The sequence below is a fragment of the Cervus elaphus genome, chromosome 22, assembly GCF_910594005.1.
Source record: "Cervus elaphus chromosome 22, mCerEla1.1, whole genome shotgun sequence".
In the NCBI taxonomy this organism is placed as follows: Eukaryota; Metazoa; Chordata; class Mammalia; order Artiodactyla; family Cervidae; genus Cervus; species Cervus elaphus.
Genome location: NC_057836.1, coordinates 58,275,431 through 58,297,131, shown reverse-complemented (window position 1 = coordinate 58,297,131; position 21,701 = coordinate 58,275,431). Strand labels below are relative to the sequence as shown.

Here is a 21,701-nt window from a genome sequence, read left to right as displayed (position 1 = left end):
CTGCCATGAACATTGAGGTACATGTGTCTTTTAGAATTGTGGTTTTCTCAGGTACATGCCCAGTAGTGGGCCTGCTGGGTATGGTAGTTTTATTCCTAGTTTCTGTTCTCCATTTGTTGTTGTTCAGTCACTAAGTCATGCCCAACTCTTTGCAGTTCCATGGACTGCAGCACGCCAGGCTTCCCTGTCCTCCACCATCTCCTGGAGTTTGCTCAAACTCATGTCCATTGAGTCAATGATGCCATCCAACCATCGCATCCTCTGCTGCCCCCTTCTCCTTTTGCCTTCAGTCATTCCCAGCATCAGGGCCTTTTCCAGTGAGTCAACTCTTCACATCAGATGGCCAAAGTTTTGGTGAAGAGTCAACCCTGAATATTCATTGGCAAGACTGATGCTGAAGCGCCAATGCTTTGGCCACTGATCTACATAGTGGTTGTTATCAATTTACGTTTCCACCAACAGTGCAAGAGGAGCTACTTTTAAAGCTTTTCTCCCCAAAACGATTTTTTTTTACCCTGCTTCATACCCAGATTTTGGGGGAACAATTTACAAGGAAGCCCTTTTCCCACGGGATGGCGCTGCCACTTCTCTGTGCTCAATGACGACCGTCCTTGTTTTCCTTGAGTATCTTCACCAGCAAGCATCTGGTGTTTGCTAATGTTCCAATCTAATGACCCTCAGGAACAGTACAGCCTTTAAAACGAAGTCCATCCTCCCGAAGAGGGGGGTGGAAAATTTGCAGAGATTATTGGTTTTCATTTACATTCTGATGTTTAAGGACGAGAGCCATAAACTGAAGAGCCAGAATTAGATAACATCAACTTAAAATACTGTGTGAGTGTCCCAAACAGCCAAGTAGACACTTTGTGTTTTCCTCCAGCGGCTTTCTTGGCAGCAAATTAAAAAAAAAAAAGAAAAAGGCTACATGATTTAAGAAAACATTGTGGTGTTTGGTGATAATAACTTCCATTTCTATAATGCTTTCCAGCTCATAGAAGGCTTTCCCATTATTATTTCTTTGAATTCTCCCAAGCCCCAGAGGTCGGTAAGACAATACTGTATTATGGTTGGGGAAATGCTGCCTCCACCACTTACCTACCATGTGGCTGTGTTGGGTATTTAAAGGCTCTAAGCTTATTTCCCTAAGTTTTAAAATGGGAGTTGAATAGTCCCTTCCTGTTAGCATTGCGCTACAGATTCTATCAGCCATTGCAGAAACAATGTCAGTGACATAGTAAGTGCTTAATAAATGGCAAGAGTTTTATATTCCTAAGTATAAATAATCCACACTTCACAGACGAGGAAACTCAAAATGACCATCAGTTTGCTAAAGACCACACCGTTCGCAATCAGCGGACGCTGGAGCGCAGCTCTGATGCCTCCACTCTCGCCCTCCGTCCCCCGGGCAGTGCGCCGTAGCTGAGATGTGTCATCAAGGCTGCTTGATGCTGCCGCCTGCAAAATACCCCCCAAGAATAGACCCTCTTAGCCGGTTTCTCTGATGCACTCATCTTTTCCATGTCTGCTTTTGTGTTTGCAGAATATCATCAAGAAGGTAATCGGGCAGAAGTTTGTGTACAAATTTGTCTCTTTCCCGGAGATACTGAAAATGGACCCTCACGCGGTGGAGATCAGCCGGGAGAGCCTCTTGCTGCAGGACAGCGAGTGCAAGGCGCCCCCCGAGGGCCGCGAGGCGCACAGACACGGCCTGTCGGCCCTCAAGAGCGCCAGCCGCAACGAGTACATCCACTCAGGCCTGTACTCGTCCTTCACCATCAACTCCCTGCAGAACCCGCCCGAGCCCCTCAAGGCCATCAAGACGGAGAAGCTGGAGGAGCCGCTGGAAGACAGCCCCCCCGCGGAAGAAGTCAGGACTGTCATCAGGTTTGTGACCAACAAAACCGATAAGCACGTCAGCCGGCCCGTGGTGTCCCTGCCCTCCACGTCGGAGGCCTTCCTGGCCTCGTCCGTGTCCGCCAAGATCTCCTCCTTAATGTTGCCGAACGCCGCCAGCATCTCGTCCGCCTCGCCCGCCTCGTCTCGGTCCCCGTCGCTGTCCCCCAACTCGCCCCTCCCTTCCGAACACAGGAGCCTCTTCCTGGAGGCCGCCTGCCATGACTCGGATTCCCTGGAGCCCTTGAACCTGTCGTCGGGCTCCAAGACCAGGTCTCCATCGCTCCCCCCAAAGGCCAAAAAGCCCAAAGGCTTGGAAATCTCCGCACCCCCACTGGTGCTCTCCGGCACCGACATCGGCTCCATCGCCCTTAACAGCCCGGCCCTCCCCTCGGGCTCCCTCACCCCAGCCTTCTTCACTGCCCAGGTAAGCGCCGTAGAGTCCTGTCGTCCGGCCGCACACAGACTCATTGGCTTAGGGGAAACGTGGGGGAGAGGGGCAACTTCTGTCTTCGCCTCAGAGGGTGATCCTTGGGCCCCTGGAGCAAGATCACTGTGCATTGTGCAGGGAAGTCACGCCCAGACAGAGGTGTACACAAGAGAAATAGGCTGAGACACTCAATTGGTTTCTTTTAGGGGCCTAAAGTGATGTAAGAGGGAATATGCACACGGGCCATCAAAGCAGGTCCACACAGTGATTTCGGAGGGCAAGTTGAGCATTGACAGCATTAGTCCCTCAGTCGTGTCCAACTTTTGGAGATCGCATGGATTGTAGCCTGCCGGGCTCCTCTGTCCATGAGATTCTCCAGGCAAGAAGACTGGAGTGGGTAGCCATTCCCTTCTCCAGGGGATCTTCCTGACCCAGGTATTGAACCTGGGTCTCTCACATTGCAAATAGATTCTTCACTCTCTGAGCCACTATACTTTTAAGTTGCTGAGCAGGCCAATGGACATTTCAGAAGGCACTTGGGTTTTATGAAAATTTTATGGCGGAGTCCTCTTTGGAGGGCACTTGGTAAGTAGTCATTTGTTTTCTGCTAATAAGAAAGTATGTGCTAACCAATATGGCCATTGTGATTGTCAGTGGGGAGCTGGGCTGTTCTGTAGTCTCTAAAAAGCAATGCAGAGGCCACACCAAACGATGAGAGATGCTTCTGTAAAAACGGTGCTGGTCTGAGCAAGCCCAGGTCCCTGGCTCAGGGGAGCGGAGAGCAAACTCGTGAAGCGTCACTAACTCCACCATGAAGGCGGCCTCCTCCGAATACACTATTCAGATGCTCACTCTCATCCAGCTGACAACGGCAGGGCAGGTACTGGTAAACCTATTTCTGCTTCCCCTGGAAAACTGGATGCGTTTCAGTGGCAGAGGTTAAGTTCGTTGGCTTCAGGGTCACAGACCTGGATTCAGTTCCTGGCGGCACTGCTGGGTAGAAATGTGACCGTGGGTACTTCCTCTCTGAGCCCGTTTCCACATCCGTGAGATGGATTGTGTGAGGATTAGATGGGGTAAAGGCTGTGGGAAGAGAGGTGGCTACAACTGGCGGGTTTCAGAATCATGTGACTTGGTGGCACCAGGGTGGGGCCTGCTTGAAGCAGGTGGGAGCTCCGTCCCGTTGCGGGGGAGGAGCTCTGTTCCGTCGCGGGGAGGAGCTCTCTGTCCCATCGCGGGGGAGGAGCTCCGTCCCGTCGCGGGGGAGGAGCTCCGTCCCGTCGGGGGGAGGAGCTCTCTGTCCCATCGCGGGGGAGGAGCTCCGTCCCGTCGGGGGGAGGAGCTCCGTCCCGTCGGGGGGAGGAGCTCTCTGTCCCGTCGCGGGGGAGGAGCTCTGTCCCGTCGCGGGGAGGAGCTCTCTGTCCCGTCGCGGGGAGGAGCTCTCTGTCCCGTCGGGGGGAGGAGCTCTCTGTCCCGTCGCGGGGGAGGAGCTCTGTCCCGTCGCGGGGAGGAGCTCTCTGTCCCGTCGCGGGGAGGAGCTCTCTGTCCCGTCCTGGGGGAGGAGCTCTGTCCCGTCGCGGGGAGGAGCTCTCTGTCCCGTCCTGGGGGAGGAGCTCCGTCCCAGCGCGGTGGGTGTCCTTGCTGTCACCACCATTAGTGGCAGCACAGTTGAGCATCTCGTGTGTCAGGCACTGTTGTAAACACCATCCACGCAGCATCTTAGTTATCTATCATCACATGCCCGTGAAGGAGATAATGGCCATTGTCCAATTTTTCCAGCAGAGGTCAAGGAGGCAGAGGTCCAGTAACTCACCCAAGGTCACGCAGCTAATAGGACTTGGAGGTGAAGACTTGAGCCCAGTTAGCCTGCTCCAGAATCCACGCCCTTTAAGTAAAACGCTCTCCGCACACGTGCTGGGAAAGTGCCCGGCCTTCTCTGATCGTGAGATGTCCGTGGAGTCTGCGGGCAGCTCTTGGTCTTTTTCCTCTCTGGGGCTTCTCCAGAGTGACTGTCAGTGTGGCTTGTGAGCCTGTGGTGACCAGCGTGCTGCCACGGAGGGGCGGGCTGAGGGCCAGGTGACAGGTCAGAATGGGCACGTGTGCTCTAAGGGGCATTTCCTCACTCTGCACCACTGGCCGGGGACTAACGACCGCTAGGTACATGGCTCAGAAACAGCGGCCTCCGACGTGGCTCAGAGAAATAAGCGGAGAAGCTGAGCCCCGAGTGGACACTCTGAGAACCTCCTGCCGGCCTCCCCTGTGTTTCCCGCTGTGAGGTGTAGAGAGGTCTAGAGCCAGGCCAGGCCAGCTCTGATTTCAGTCTGTGCTTGCTTGGGGAGTTTGTTATCACCATCTCTGAACACATGCCGTGTAGCTGCGTTGGAGGAGAGTGGCTCAGGCTGGCCCTGTGGTTTGGGACCAGAACACGGGGAATGAAGGGAAGCTCCCTGCACTGTGGCTGAAGACGTGTGTAGCTGGCCTGGGTGTGGGTGGGGGACCTTGACACCTCAGCACTTTGTCACAGAAACGCCACTTTCCCCTCTGGGGTGTGCAGTGTTTACACCTGTGGGCACGTCCAGTCGGTCAGTCTTCATGGCTGGCTTTACAGGAGATAAAAGTGTGCTGTACTTACTTGATACCCTGAAAATGAAGTTTCCCAAGAACTTGTATTTATTCCAAGAAAGATTTACATTTATTCATGTATTCCACGAATAATCCCGAGTTTCAGCAAGAAGCGTGGCAGGAAGAAGGGGTGGGATTAAGCATGTCTTGGCATGCTTGGGGTCATGTGGTTACAATTCCCTCCCAGGACCTTATTAAACCACAGACCTCCTGTAGGCCCAAATTCAGATTCGAAATTTCAACCTACAACATGATGGGCATGAAAAAATCATCTGCATTCTGCCAGTCCCCCTGCATTACAGCCTCCACTCCTGAAGACACTTATGGTGCAGCTCTGGACCTGTGTGAAATGCCATTGAGATTCCTCCTCATGAGCCTTTGAGAAACCACAGTTACTAACGTAGACAGACATGATGATCACCCAGAGGCGCCCCCAGCATGGACTGTGTGGAACTGAAGGAAATGAGAATACAGAAGCCAGCTGGGTGCCGAGGAGTAAGGCAGTTGGAGCTTGGCCATCGAGGTCATACTGGTCTGTTGCTAGAAAAGCCAGAATGTTCTCTCTGATGGCGTGAGTTACAGAAACTGAGACAGGACATGGGGGAGAGCTGGGATGGGAGACCCTCCTGGCTCCCGGCCAGATAGCACGGAAGCCTGAATGGTGCCAACTGGAACGTCTGATTTTCTGCATCATCTGTACCTGGGTGTCATCGGGCCCTCCTCCTCTCTCAGATGAGTGGCTCATCACTTGCCCCTTCCTTTATGCTAAGACCTCTGTTCATCTCCCATGTGATGTCCAAGATGTTGAACTCAGATATGTGTGGGCACCAGGGCGTGAACTCATACCATCAGAGTCTGAGCATGCATGCCCCGGGCTGTTTTATTAGCAGCGGCTTTGGATTACCACTAATTGAGTAGGGACAGCTTGATGAAGACTGAAGTGCTAAAAGCTCCTTTCTGCATGTACTGATGGATATACAACCTTGAACCCAAATCATAAAGTGGGAATTGGGAGTAAGATGGATGCGTGTGGTGAGTGTAGACCGGGTCCTGGCTCAGCTCTGGGTGGTTTCTCAATTTACTGTCTCTTTTGCCATGATCACAAAAGGAAAAATGTTCCCCCCCACCAACTTCATCCCACCCTGTAACACTGCCCTAGCCCAGCCTACAGCTTCCTCCATCCTGGTCTTGCAGGAGGATACCCTTTAGAAACTTGGCAGTAGAGGACGCCGCTGATAGACTTTGCATGACTTGACTCTCCAGCTGAAGGTTCTTGATGCTCCCCTAGCTCGGGGTGCCTAGGATGAACCAACAGTGATAGCTGCCCCCTCTCTTTCCGCCCCGGAACCCGTCTTTTCTGTAGCTCCTTCACAGGTTGCTGACTCCTTCCCTGTTCTTTCTCTGTTTTTTCCTCTCTTACCATAGCTACCCTAGACCAATAGGGCCGTCCTCTTCTCCTTCATTTCAGCACATTCAGCGCCACACAGACTTCTGTTTGTGACTCTACTTCTTTTTGAAAGTTGCTGAATACATGTTTTTATTTGAATTCAGACAACTCTAGGAGTTTCCAGGGGTTCACTGTCATCTTTTGAGGATTTTTTTTTTTAACCACAAAATGGCAGTGTCATGGACTTCATTGGCATCCATGGGAGATTAAGCTTAAAGATGTTTGTTGCTACAACCTGCCCAACCATCAGCTAGGCTCCTGGAGATAAGAGAGGTGAGCAAGAAACAGTTCCTGCTCCCATAAGCTTACAGGCTGGCTGGCCAATAGGTAAAGAAAGAGAACAATTAGTAATTTAGGGTGGTGTGAAATTATAGAGGGCCCAGGGAACTCGTTGAGGAATTCAGAGGCCAGAAGTCCCATGAGTATGAGTTTCATGGGAGGAAGGAACTTGTTTTTATGGGAACGTAAGAGCTGCTGAAGGTGTAAGTCAGGGAAACAAAGATTCTTATTAGAATCTATCAACAAGTAATTATTGAGCATTATTTGCACATCATAGGAAGGACAAGTGCCTACTTTCATGACCTTTCATTCTTGGATCTAGCTATGACCAGGTGTACACATGCATGATGGCCCATTGCAGAGACGGACCTCAGGAACAGGAGGAAGAACATGTAGTTCAGTTCACTGAACACGAACTGAGCGCCTGTCATGTGTCATGGGCTTAGCTTGGAGCTGGGGATGCAAACGTGAATTAGGCAGTCCTTCTGAATTGGGAGGAAGTTCCTAACTTACTTTTAGGTTGGTTAAATATAGTATCCTGGACACAGTACATACACAAAGAATTTTTAGGTGTAGAAGGAGCACTAAGGAAGAGGGTGTTCACTTTGCTGGGGGTGGGGATGCTGCCAAGGCTTTGAGGTCATAAAGATGTGCAGTGGCTTTGTGCATTAGGGCAGTGGTTCAGTGAGAGAGGAGGATACATTCCAAAGGTAAAGGAGGTGGTGGGAGGAGGAGCCTGAGGGACATGGTGAGAACTGTTTTAGAAATCATCCTGAAGACATGGGCAAGGGAGGGGTGAGGCTGGAAGCAGTTAGATGGCTGAAATCCCAGGTGAAAAGCCAGTGAGGACCTATGGCTGTGACCGTGGCCGGAGGCCAAAGGAGAGGGATCTGACACAGGTGATGGGTGTGGAGGTGTTAGGGGTGAGCAGAAGTTGAGTATAAGTTTCATGGGAGGAAAGAAACTCATGGGGAAAGGGTCCAGGTCCAATTTGGGCCATGTGGAGTTTGAGGAGCCTGGAGGACATTCGGGAAGAAACACCCAGCTGCAGTTGGAGCTAAGGAGAGAGTCTAAGGTGGTTACAGGATGGTTAAAAACCATGGAAATAGATGAGATCCTTTGTGGAGTGGCTCTAGCCCAGGGGACCACGGGCTGAGGGGTCATGGAGGTTTTGGAATGAGTGCTGAAGAACTAGTAGGTTGGAATTGTGTGGTAGTCAAGACCCATGGGGCAGAGTAGGGGCAGGGATTCACATTCTAGGTTGCTATGGGCCTACCTAGAATTTTGGCCAAGGGAACTTTTTTTTTTTTTGGCTGCATGGCATGCAGGATCTTAGTTCCCTGACCAGGGTTTGAACTTTACCCCCTTTAGTGGACGTGCAGAGTCATAACCAATGGACCGCCAGGGAAGTCCTAGGTTGAACTCTTCTCTTCCCTAAAACTGTGAACGGTGTCTTAAGGTGATTGATTCAGTGGCGGTGCTCAGAATAGATTGGAAGGGAGAGACCAGAGACAGCTGGACTGGTTTAGGTGGCAGTTGCCGAATGCCATCTAAGTTGATGGGGGCTTGGATGCTGCAAGACTGGAAATGCAGGGATAAACAGGGTAGTCAGTTCAAGGAAGGATCTCCAGGCCGTGCCGAGGTTGTGGCGAGGAGACGGGGGAAGGCGTTTTGCATCTCAGTGTCTGGGATGCTGGGCTGCAGACGGGCTGTGAGTACAGGGGCAATGTCTTACTGTTTCTCTGGCACCTGGTACATACTATATACTGTGTCAGTATTTGCTGAGTGGGTAGATATATGGTGGTACTGTCAACAGAAACGGAGTCATAAACACTGGATCTGGCAAGGTGGTGAGTTCGTGCCATCTGGCTGAGGAGAAAACAGAAGTCTCTTTTCAGGGGGCGGAATTGTGGTGGTCAGAGGGCACTCAGAAGGGGCATGTCTGGACAACATTAGCTCACTCAGTTTAGCTCAGATGAGAAGACTCAGTATTCAGTGAAGAACTGACATGAAGTACTGACAGGAGGGTGTTTCCCCTTGAAAATGAACACCCATGGCCCTTGGGTCCAGAAGCATCTCCTTTCCTGCAGGTGACAGGGTCAGGAAGTTCCTGTCTGCCACTCAGAAGACCCCATTTGCTAAGACATTCTTTAGTGAAGGAAGAGGAAGCATGCATTTTGCTGGTAGCTTCTTTCTTTAGCCTCTGTCTAGGGTGCAAGGAGCTTGTGGAGAGAGGCTCTGAAAGCTCACACGGTACCAGAGAGAACTCACGCCAGGCTTTATAGAAATTTTCCCTAAAAGAGTAACCAACTAAAAAAAAAAAAAAAAAGAGTAACCAACTAGATTTTCCCCTACGGCCATAGAATCTTCAGCCAGAACAGGGATGGGAGGGAGAGGAGCGAATGAAGTCATTTTACAGTATTTATTTGCATATATTATAGAAGACATTTCAAATATATTAAATAGGAGAAACAGAAGGCTACTATATTCTGAGTACATCCTGTATCCCTTAGAAACAAATGTGCAAACATCTCCGATCCAGACATGGGTATGACATTTAGACTACGAAAATATATTCTATACCTCATATTGCTCAGAAGGTTAAAAAGGAGTGGATGTATATTTATGGCTGTGGATGAGAGAGAAAGCTGTTTTGTAGTTTAAAGGATTCACTGTCTCTTTAGAGCTGTGACTTTCATTGGTAGGTAAGCTAGGAGGCCCTCAATACGCTGGTTAAATGTTCATGTGGCATACTGTGCTTGGAACCTGGCTTGAGTGACGTGCAAATATTAGTCCTCAGGTCAGAATAGCTACAGGCCTGAGACTAACACAGCTGAGAGGAACCCCAAGGTACTGGCTGCCTGGGCTGGTCTGTCTGTCTCAGTTCTTTACACAGTTGAGGATTTCTCCCGTGGCTGGGTTTTAATACAGTTAGTCCAATACACTTAACTACTGACAGCAGTCTTGAACATTTACTGAGCATTTCTAACCCGCCAGCTTTACACAGATCATTCACTCTTCCTAATGATCCTGTAATGTAAAACATGTAGGCATTTTTCTCCCTGTTTTACAGATTAGGAAACCAAGGCAGAGAGGGGTTGTTACCTAACTCATAAGTAGTTGTTCTGAGGTTGGAACCCTAGTAGAACTGCCCATGCAGAACTGCCACATCTGAACCATTAGGCCAGATGGCCTGGCCTGTTTATGAAACTGCCTTGGATTAGAACAAATGGGAAATTTACCCAAAACATGTATTTTGGGTAACCTTGTAGGTAATTCAATATGTAGGAAATGCTGTGGAACCAAAGACTCAAATAATTTGAGTTTTTTCAGCAGCTCCATTCTAAGAACCTTTGGATGTTTATCTCCTTTCTGCAGAACAGAACAGACCTTTCCATTTAGGTTTAAGCCAAATGTTCTGGATAATTAACAAAGCTGCTGAGGCCAATTCTAGGGGGGGAAAAAACACTTTGGCATGCAGCATGATGCAGTCTGAAATGCTGGCACCCTCGCCGCCCTTCTTACACTGAGCACCTCACTGACATCACGAACTACAGAGGGGCTCCTCCTAGCCCCTAAAATGCACAGGCGCCCTGGACAAGGAGCTTGTCTCTGCTGAGAATAAAAGCCAGGCAGGCTTACCGGTAGGGGTGGGTTGTTCCTTCTGCACTCTAGCTGGCTTGAAGACCAGGACTCCTGCTGCGAGTATGCAAGCAAATGCCATCCTTGGCACTCTCCCAGGAAACCGAGCGTTTTGGCTTTACATCCTATCTGACAAGAATGGATTTTGTTTCCCTCTGAGCCATTCCTGGGGAGATCAATTCTCATCAGCCCCATATCCAGAGTGAAATCTGGTAAACTCAGTTCAGAGCTTTTCATGAAGCTGCTACAGGGTATTTTAGCAGCAGATCCTCAAGTATTTAAAGAGTTGTTGATAGGGAAAGTGAAGCTTGGGAGGCCCTTTAAAAATGTGTGTGTGTAGCCCAAGTAATGGATGTCCACTGCAGAAAAATTAATACAGAGAAGAAGAAATAAAGCCTTCTCATGGGATCCATTTGCTTGTATATTGTTGTGTTCATGTGTGCTCAGTCATGTTTTGACTCTTTGTGACCCCATGGACTGTAGCCTGCCAGGCTCCTCTGTCCATGGAATTCTGCAGGTAAGAAAACTGGAGTGGGTTGCCATTTCCTCCTCCAGGGGATCTTCGTGACCCAGGGATCAAATCTGCATCTCCTGTGTCTCCTACATTGCAGGTGGAGTATTTACTGCTATTGCCACCAATCTTGTTTAATGTGTGAGGGGGCGCAAATTGAAGAAAGAAGCTGGACAAAGGTTGTTACAAACTTGAGTTTCCTACTAGAATGGTTAAGGAAGGTAACTTTTCCCGTCTTTTATAATATAAATTGCTCATACAGTTAGCACTGAAGGAAATTGAACGGCACAGCCCCGCGGAAATAACATCAGGTTTTCCTGAGACGAGGAGGCTGGTTTGGGGCTGGTGCCCCTGGCCACACTGCTGACCACAGCGGAAGCCGGTGATACAGGCATCAATCCTTCGTGTGCTTTCTTCCCCAGACGCCGAATGGACTGCTTCTGACCCCGAGTCCACTGCTGTCCAGCATACATTTCTGGAGCAGCCTCAGTCCAGTTGCTCCACTGAGTCCTGCCCGGCTGCAAGGGCCAAGCACGCTGTTTCAGGTGAGCATTTAGAAATGAGCTTGTACATGCGCAATTTCTAAGGGATATGTTTCCTTGATAAGTCCTGCAAGGTAACATTTTCTCTAAAGGTAGGGCAGAACTCACTGTCTAAGTTTCCAAAAGGAATTCATGTTAACGTGGCTGCAAAAGGCACCTTCAGAGGCAGGTATTTTCATTGAGGTGGCATGTGTATGTCAGCTATCCATAAATGGAACAATAAATTCTCCAATTGCTCCATTTATTTTCACTAACTATGTAAACTGGAAATTTATAAGGAAAAAATTTTTAATTGTATTTTATAAAATCTCCTAAGACTTTAACATACTAACCTATTAGTATAGTAACCACACAAAATAAAGATAAAAATAGTGGACTCTACGTTGTAATAACAGCAAAGTTTCCTGCATAATTCTATGAATCAGAATCAAGTTTTCCTTGTTCCATAATAGAAAAAAGAAGATCCAGGGATCTGATTAAAAATGAGTTAAGTCTCAGCTGTTCGTCTTGTAAAACTCCCCGTCCTAGGTTAAGTGCATTCATTAGGCATCTCCATACTAGAAACCTGCAGCAGCATCACTTGCTGTCATGTGGAGATTGGTATTTCCTCTTGGAGACCCAAAGATTATGACTCACCGACCAAGATGTTACTGTCTGAACATGTGAGTGTAGGAAGGATCCCAGGGACAGGAGTGAGGCAAAGCTGGATACTCTGCGCACACCTTCTGTTCCCGATTCTGACCTTGTCTGTCTCCTCCACCTTGCCTCTCACCTCTGCCCCTCAGTCTGGCTGACCTCAAGCCGGCGTTCTTTGGTTCTCATTGCGTCTAGCACTAACCACTTTGTACTGCCTGTTCATCTGACAATCTAAATAGTGGGCCCTCAAGAAGCCAGAACTGCATCTTGTTTGCTGTGGTGTGTGCCTGGCATCTAGCACGCTGCTTGGTACACAAGATGTTCAGCAGTTACCACTGACTGACTAAAGGAAGGGATGCCTCAGAATTCACCAAGAGAAGAGGTGCCTGAGAAAGTTAAGTGTCAACAAGATCACATCTCCAGTGCTTTTCTTTACTGTTCATTTTGTCTGTCAAAGTTAATATTCACCTCTGTGCCAGGGGCTATACATGCTGGTATTTAGGGTCTCTCTGGGAGAAGGGTAGAGCTAGAGAGGTTCTGGTTACTATCTTGCTTCTCTGGTTTCCTAGTAGGGAGAAGGTAGGATGTCATGATGTGACTATACTTGAGCTATCAGGTTTCTCTTCCAGGCCTTCCTTCTCGTTACAAGAAACTGAGATATAGTCATGCGCAGCCAATTGATTCTTAGCCGTTTTAACTCAGGCAAAGAAACAAAAACTAGCAATAGCAAAAGGCAGTGAGCAAATGCAGAATTAGGCAAGTTTTAGATTGGTGATCTTTTGGTGCGGAAACTAAAAGACCTTATTTCCGGGAAGTCTCCAGATGGGAGCAGCAGAGAGTTCCTGAGTAGAGCAGACAGGATCGTGTGGTGCTCCACAGCGGGCAGTGGGGCCTGTAATCCTACCCTAATCCTGGAATCCAACACAAGGCCTCTCTAGGTTTCCTGAGATATATGTGAATAATGAATGGACTCTCACTTCCCTCCTTGCTGAAAATCTTACCACCTGACTGTGCAGGGCTTGGTGACTTCCCAAGGAAGCCCTCCAGAACTACTGGTCCAGAATTCTTGGAGATTTCTAGCCCACTACTCCCAACAGTTAACAGTAGCCCATCTCCCCACTGATTCTACACATTAAAAGGTATCAGGAGCTCTGGGAATTGGCCAAGACGCGTATCCCTTCAGTCACTACTGTGGACTGTAGTTCTGTACTGTAGACCAGTGGTTCTCAAGTTAACATAGGGCAGACTTAGCCAGACGGTGTGTTAAAATGCACCTGGCTGGGTCCCTCCCTCCCCCAGAGTCTCTGATTCAGAAGATCTGGGATGGGGCCTGATAACATTCTTTAATACATTCCTAGAGATGCTGCTGCTCCAGAAACCCCACTCAGGAAACCCCACTCAGAACCACTGCTAACCAGTGGCTCCTGATTTACATTTAGAATTCTGCAGAAGAAAACCTGCTCAGAACTGTGATTTCACAAACTGGGCCTGTCCTCTCTCTTGGAGCCATTCAGAACACAATCCTGAATGGGGAAATGTAACCAGGTGTGGATGGCTGACAGGTCGTATGGCCGTGGACCCTCTTTTTGGGGTTGGGGTCTGTGAGACTAAAGAAAAATAACTTTGTACCTTTTAGAGTATTACTTCTCTTTCTATGTATATGATAAGAGGACTGACCTGGTGAAAGCCGAAATTTGCAGTTTTGAGAATGGTTAAAATAACATGGGAAGAAGAATCTTTTTTTTTTTAAATTAGACATTTCAAATGATTGAGTCTCAAATTTAGGTTACTATCAACAGTACTGCTTTTTAAACTAATGAAAGTAACTTTAAAAATAACAAGCCTCTTTCACATATGCTATGTGAATGTGCTGGAGAAGGGAAAAAAAATAGACTTGGCCTATAATGATGCTGGCAAATTTCCTGTTATGATTAGAAAAGTAGATCAGAGTCCTTATGGTAACAGTTGACAAGGCTGAGGAGGAGTTCTGGCACTGCGGGTCTCTGGCTATTATTAGTAAGTGATAGCAGATACTGAGAATTTCAGGGGAAGGAGAGTGGAGATACGAGCCTTTCTAGAAGAGGTATGCTTTATAATTGAGACACATAAAGAGAGAGATGCCAAAGACACTGTACTAAATCTAAACATACACCTTGGTTTATAAAGTGAGATGGGTTCCCAGTTGGACTGTTTCGCATTTTAAGCTTGTCTTTAGGATGTCTGTTCCACTTTTGAAACAGATTTTGATCAAATTTGGAATATACCTAGTAGGTACAGATACAAGGTAATTTTCAACTGAGAAAGTTTTCCATAATTTTTAACTCAACAAATCTAACCCAGAAAATACTTGTAAAGCTCTGAGGCGGGGACTGTGGGGATATACAACCCGTGAATAACAGGTGTGTAAACACAGTGCTCCAGGAACCCAGCAGGAGTTGCTCTTTCCAGCTGGGGCCTGGACAGAGGCCCCAAGGCAGAAGAGACGTCTGAGCTGGGGAGACGGGACAGGATCACGGCAGAGGGAAGGACATTCTAAGTGAATAGATGTGCATCACTTGGATATGAAAATACATAGTCTGTTCTGGAAGGGACCTGGGTGACAGACTGGCTGGAAAAGCAGCAGTGGGGCTTGGATAGTATACTAAAGAGTTGTTAAGTGAAAACCATGGGAGGCCTTTTAAAGCTGGAGATAACTAAGATCTCTAGTTTAGAAAGGTATCCCTGGTATCATAGTGTGGAGAGAGGACAGAAGGCAGGAAGAGTAAGCGGCAGGAACCCATGAGATTTACACTACTCCAAATTCTGAGGGGAGAACCACCTTTTACATAAGAAGAGTGAAAAAGACATTCCAGAGGTAAAATTGAGAGGATGACTTTTACATGGGTATAAGGAGTAATTAGTGAAAAATCAGGAAGAGGCAAGGATTACTAAGTGATTAAAAGACTGGGAATGCTATTGATAACAACAGCTACAATTTTTTGAGCGCTACTGTATGTCAGACATTGTTCTAAAGCACTTTTCATGGCTCCTTATTTAATAGTCTCAATAGCTCTATGTGAAAAGATGACCGATTTTATAAGAAAAAGAAAAAAGAAACAAAGGCCCAGAGATGCTGCTCAATTTGCCCAACATCCCACGTTACCAAGCGGTGCACCCTGATTCTTGTTCACTGTCCTGCTCCTGACCATCTCACTGACTTTAGAGTGAGCGGGGAAGAGGTGCCGGGGCTATCTAACTGACGCCAGGAGACGTGTGTTGAGTATGGTACTGAGGACACCAGTTGGGGAATGCTGTAATTTAAGAAAAGGGACTGTGTGTGGATGATGGGAGGGGAGGGGGGAAATAAAGAGGAATATGAAACATGTCAGGTCAGGCTAACCGAGAAAAACTATGACACTTGAGTATACAGAAATAAAGTGGACAGAAGTCAATAACAAAACCAAAAGGTGATTCTTTTGAAAACACTAGTAAGATGAACAACAACTAAAATGAGAGAAGATGTAAATAAACTACAAGTATGAGAATTCAGAGTGTGCTCTTGTTCCAGTGTCTGCTGTTAATCAGTGGGAATAGTGGTGAGGAGCACACCTTAAATAAAAAGTAAAGTATAAGCTAAATGTAAATAGATTTGATAACCCCAGATGAAATGGATAAAATTCTATATAACATTAAAATTCAAAGTGTCAGGAAAGAAAACCTTGATTATAACCATTACAGAAACAGTAAGTAACAGCACCACCCGCTTGCCACTGACATTAAAGTAAGCTGGGCAGTTGGATACAGAAAGCACAGTACCTAGACTAAGTAAGAATTAAACCAGAAGACAGCCCGAGAGATCACTGTGACTCATCTTGTCCTCAACAAGGAAAACTTCAGTTTTCAGCAATCGTGTTTTAGAAGGAGGTCTTTAAGTATTTTGTGTTCAGTTGGGAGTATAGCTGCTATACTTTAGACATGAAAGACATCAAAGCATGTACTTTTGTCCCATCTTAGTTAGCAACAAGACAAATTAACTATAAATTTTGGTACTTATGGGTTATCTATTTGGTTTGCTATTATCATTTTAACCAGAATATTTTTAAAGATACTATTTTCTAAATCTCTGAAGATAAAAATATTCCTCATTTTTAACAGTTACTGAGAAACATCAGTAGTACTCTGGAAAACTGATAGTTTCAAAATACAATATGAGAAATTACTGATTCATATACAAAGAGTTTCCTGGTTTCCAAAATTGATTTTTCTTAATATGAAAAGCAAATGATCATTCTGAATAGAATGGAATCTTCTAGAAACACTATTAGAACATGCTTTAGCAACATATAAAGTATGTATTTTTTTCTAGTAGTCTCTGCACATAAAATAATTTGGGATATTTTCTAAGCGTTGGCCTCTGCTATACGTAGTCTTGATTTCATTGTCATCTTCCAGTTACTCATTCTGTAAAATAATTGGCAACATGGACTTTCCTAGTGGTCCAGGCATTAAGGATCCGCCTGCCAATGTGTGGAACATGGGTTCAGTTCCTGGTCCGGGAAGATTCCACATGCCGTAGGGCAGACAAGCTCGTGCACCTACATGCTTAAAGCCTGAGCCCCGCAGCAAGAGGAGCCACTGCAGTGAGAAGCTCACACACTGCAACGGAGAGCCAGGGCAGCCAAAAATAAATAAATAAAATCATTTTCACAATTGGCAACTGACCTCTATCAGTCACAGAGGTGATGAGAGAACTGGTCCACTGTGGTCTGTCTAGGAATGTTTAAAAACTCCGGTCTTCCCAATGGATTTGCAATAATTATTGTAAACATCTTTTGCCCCTACAGTTCCCAACACTGCTTAACGGCCACATGCCAGTGCCAATCCCCAGTCTGGACAGAGCTGCTTCTCCAGTACTGCTTTCTTCGAACTCTCAGAAATCCTGATGACATCTGGCCACAATTTAAAGACTCATTAACTGATGAAACAAATTTGTCCCCATGGGCTAGTTTACCTGTGTCGTGAGAAGGATGTTGTGAAACCCGTCTGTTAATTTGGTTTGCACTTTTCATAACATGGATGGTCTAGATTTATGTTAGCATTTTAAAAACTTTTTTATATTCAAGTATATATGAAAATCTGTTTTGCATTAAGTGAATTTTAATGTTTTTGTTTTTATATCTTCTTAGCTCTTAAGTGTTGAACACTGTTGACAGTGAAGAACTTTTCTAAATGGTTTTCAATGTAATAAGGATGTGAAGCTTTCTTCCTCTTTAAAATTCTGCAAATGCTGAACTGTGCTTATATACACTATAACCAGCTGTGCCTTCCTTTGCATTTAGTTTATTGTAAATTATCTATATATATATATATTTTTAGTATTAAGAGAAAATGTTTGAAAGACAAAAATTAGTATCAAACAACTCTCTAGTAGAATTTCATTATTTTTCACAAGTAGGCAATATGAAAGCATTCATTACTTTTCTTTTTGGCTTTCAACTGTATGAGACTGCCTTAGAACCTCTTTTGAACTGAAATTCAGTGACTATAATGTCCAAGTAATGTTTTTATAAAAAACAACTAAGCCATATTTAGACAATAAACTTTCATAAAAGAATGTTCTAAAGTGCATTTTTTGAAAAATGGACCTTGAAAGGCTAGCCTCCTGTTTACATTTCTTTGAGACTCCTTCCACACAAAAGCCTGAGATGGAAAAACGACATAAAGTTCACTCAATCTATGCCCCTGGAATATTTCCTAGGTTAGCACATTCTTATTTTAAAAAAATTAACCTGGTTCTTCCCATTTTCCATTGAGAATCATACCTCTCTGATGCATTTACTGTATGTAAGTTAGGGTTTCTCTGAACCCCAGAAATTATAATTAACATTTAAAAATCCTACGCTTTGGAAAAGGTTCACAGACTGGTGATGAATACATATAACAAAGAAAACATTTTATACCAGGTATCTGCATGTGTATGGGTAAAGCCTTGGTTGTGGAAACTGGGGTGCAGGATACACTACTTTATGTATTACTGTTCATGGTGAGAATGAAGGAAAACTGATTAAAAAAAATACCTAAGTTCTTCAGGAAACTTATCATTGTGAAACTGAACTTACTATGTAACAATCTGCAGCACTAAGCAGTGAATCCTTTTGTGTAGTGCAGTTTAGAACAGTGATAACAGAAACATTTTTTGTTCCTTCAGAAAAATCAGCAGGCACCAGTCAGGTGCCAACCTGTGCATGAAGTAGTGAAGTTCTAAAGTAAGACACAAGAACTGAGAGGTGCCCAGTGCGTGCAGCTCCATGAGCTAGTTACCATCCTCAACTGTAACAGAAACCAATTTGAAATGTGGCTAAATAATTCACTGATCCAAATGAGGCGTTAAATGGCAGGGATTATGAGAAAGGGTGAAAAACAAACATTTGAGTTTTCAAGCATTCTAAAATTACGTTGCGACACTTAACGCTTGAGATGTTCAACTGGAATTGAGCTTGAGATTTTCAGGAATTTTATTTGGTGATGTAAGCCCTTATCTGGGGGAAAAATCCAAACACTCTAATATGCATCCTTGAATATAAAGTAATGGGCCTGGTTCCACAATCTGCAAGGAGACACTATTGTCACTACCCACAGGCTAAGGATAATTCTGTACCAAAATAAAAGAGCTAGTCCAGGGGACTGGTGTTCACCAAACATAAAATGTTAAAAGAGGCCTTGGAGATACATCCAACCACCATTTCCAGGTAAGGACAACTGCACAGAAGCGGGAATGCCTAAAGCTACGTAGCTCATTGAAGGCAGAACAATGACTGGTGTTCAGTCCAGTTCTACTTCCCCATGCCCAGCTGTAAGGTAACTGCTGGCCCAAAACCGCATGTTAGGTAGGAAAAAACAAAAGAGCATTAAAAACAAACAAAAAACTTGTCAGATAAGAGCATACCTCAAATGCAAGATTCTTACAGAGAAACTAAGTCAGTCAATGTGCAAAAACCTCAACCTAGTATTCCCTTCCTCCAAATACTATGATTAACATACACTCTAGCTCCATTTATTAGAAATGGAAAAAACACAGGAATTTTTGATGCACCAAAAAACTCACATAACACAAATAGAGAACTGGAGGTGTTGAAGTATAATCCTTATTGCTCTGCCTCATTCTGTGTGTGTGTGTGTTGGGTTTGTCTTTTTTTTTTTTAAACAATTATTTTAGTAAAAAAAATAGGTTTCGAAGAACATAATAAGTTTGTTTTCCCTTTTTATATGTTTGCTTGATCAGTGTTAAAATGCTATGGTAAAGTTTATAGAACTATAACCTGTTGGTCTCTTTGTACACATCTTTTCTATGACTGCAAATCTTCACTCAATTTTCATATATGTATCATTTTTACTGTTATATTATTTTTGTTCAATAAATACTTTGTGATAAAAGGTGTGAAGAGGCAAGTGGGTTGTATTACTTCCATTTACTTGGGATGATTCAAATGCCACTATTCTATGGGTATAAGTTGGAAAAAGAATTGTTATTTAGCTTAAATATTGCACATTGAAACACTATGTATATGTAAATCTTATTTAAACACGTATTTAAGGAAACAAATATACTTTATTGATACTGAGTTGGATAGAAGGGAATGGATTTGAAAACTGGTCCTCTGATCACTTAAATCTGAAGTTCTGTCATTCTGCATTGAGGTAGGGAGGTAATGAGGAGGGGAAAACTACATTACCATTTACTCTTTTAGCTGCAATTAACATCAAGAAATTAAAGCCATCCCACGTTCATGGATTAGAACACTTAATATTGTTAAGATCACAATACTACCCAAAGTGATCTATGGATTCAATAAATTCATCACAATCCCAAAAATCTCATCCTAAAATTTATATGGAATTTCAAGGAACAAAACAATCTTGAAAAAGAAAAACAGAAGTGGAGGACGCACACTTCTTGACTGCAAAACTTATAAAGCTACAATTAATTAAAACACTGTGGTACTGGTAGAAGGATAGCGATGTCAACCGAGAACAGAATTAAGAACCCCCAAATAAACCCTCATTTCTATGATCAGTTGATTTTCAACAAGGGTGCCAAGGGGGAAAAGGACAGGTATTTCAACAAACAGGCCTAGGAAAACTAGATACTCACATGCAAAAGAATGAGGTCAAAACAGATCAAGGTCCTAAATGTAAGCACTAACCAAAAAATTCTTAAAACAGGGGAAAATATTCATCATCTTGGATTTAGCTACTGCAACTTAAATATGCAACCAAGAGCAAAGGCAACACAAGAAAAAATAAACTGGACTTCATGAAAATAAAAAACTTTTATCAACAGGACACCATAAAGTAAGTGAGCACAACCCACAGAAGAAAATAATTACAAATCACATATGTCATAACATTCTAGACTATATAAAGAACTCCTACAACTCAACAAAAAAAAGGCATACAACCAAACTTTTTAAAGGCAAAGGACTTAAATATACATTTCTTTAAAGCAGATAATGGTAACACAAGAAAGGGTGCTTAACACCCTCAAGTCCTTAGGGAGATCAAAACCACAATGAGACACCACTTCAAAGCTATTAGAATGGATATAATGGAAAAAAAGAAGCAAGGATGAGGAGAAATTAGAACTCATGTGTAACTACTGAAAGTATAAAATGGTGTGGGTACTGTAGAAAAGAGTGGTGGTTTCTGAAAAAGTTAAGGATTAAATTACCAACTGACCCAGCAATTCCACTCCTGGTATATGAACCCAAAGAATTTGAAAAGAAAGGCTCAAACAGATGCTTGTACACCAATGTTCATAGCAACATTATTCACAACAGCCAAAAATGGAAAAAAAAAAACCCATGTCTATTAACAGATGAATGGATAAGCAAATTATCCATATTTTGCTTGGATAAACAGATAAATGGATAAGCAAATGTTGTATAGTCATGCAACAATGTTACTCAGCTATGAAAACAAATGAAGTTCTGACACATGCTACAATGTGGATGAACCTTGAAAACATTATGTTAAGTGAAATAAGCCAGAGACAAAAAAACAAGTGTGGTATGATTCCACTTACATAAAATATGTAGTTTTTGTCTCTATGAATTTGCTTATTCTAGGTAAGAGGTTACCCAAAGGATGGGGCAAGGAGAAAACATGGTGTGTGTGGGGGGCAGGGAGGTAGAGATTATAATGGCTACAAAGTTTCTGTTGTTTGGAGTGATGAAAAATCCTGGAAATAGATAGGTAACTGCTTTACAACGCTGTGAACATAATAATTAATGCCACTAAACTGTATGCTTACAAAGTGCAAAAATGGTAAATTTTATGTTACATGTATTTTACCACAATTTTAAAAAATAGTAAAAACACACACAAACCACATGAACTGTCTTGGGTCAAAAAGATTATAACATGTTAACAAGTAGGCTTTCGTAAGCTAATAAAGCAGCCACTTCTATATAGAGTATGACATATTCAACATGTTATCATCATCACTTGGAAGGAAAACAAAAAAGGCATCCGCTCTTACCTTTAAGAACCTTGTCAGTTTAAGACGAATCATCTGTTCAAGGTTCACAATTTGAGCTTCAGTTCTCTTCACTGCAAAGTTTTCAGAATCTGAATGATGCTCAAGTTATCAAAAAAAGAAAATCAAATTCCTTAATAAAATGAAGGAACATCCGTAGTTTTTCCTAGGAAGAGCAATTTTAT

General features: G+C 44.4%; 1 protein-coding gene across 1 annotated transcript in view; it reads left to right on the top strand.

The window, feature by feature from the left end:
* The window catches only part of ELK3 (ETS transcription factor ELK3), a 69,204-nt gene extending 49,785 nt beyond the window's left edge, over positions 1 to 19,419 (top strand). Inside the window, exons 3-5 of the mRNA XM_043881401.1 lie at positions 1,541 to 2,320; positions 11,247 to 11,369; positions 16,826 to 19,419. Coding sequence (XP_043737336.1) covers positions 1,541 to 2,320; positions 11,247 to 11,369; positions 16,826 to 16,924 — 1,002 coding nt within the window. The 3' untranslated portion in view covers positions 16,925 to 19,419. The remainder of the gene's footprint in view (positions 1 to 1,540; positions 2,321 to 11,246; positions 11,370 to 16,825) is intronic.
* Positions 19,420 to 21,701: the final 2,282 nt, after the last annotated feature.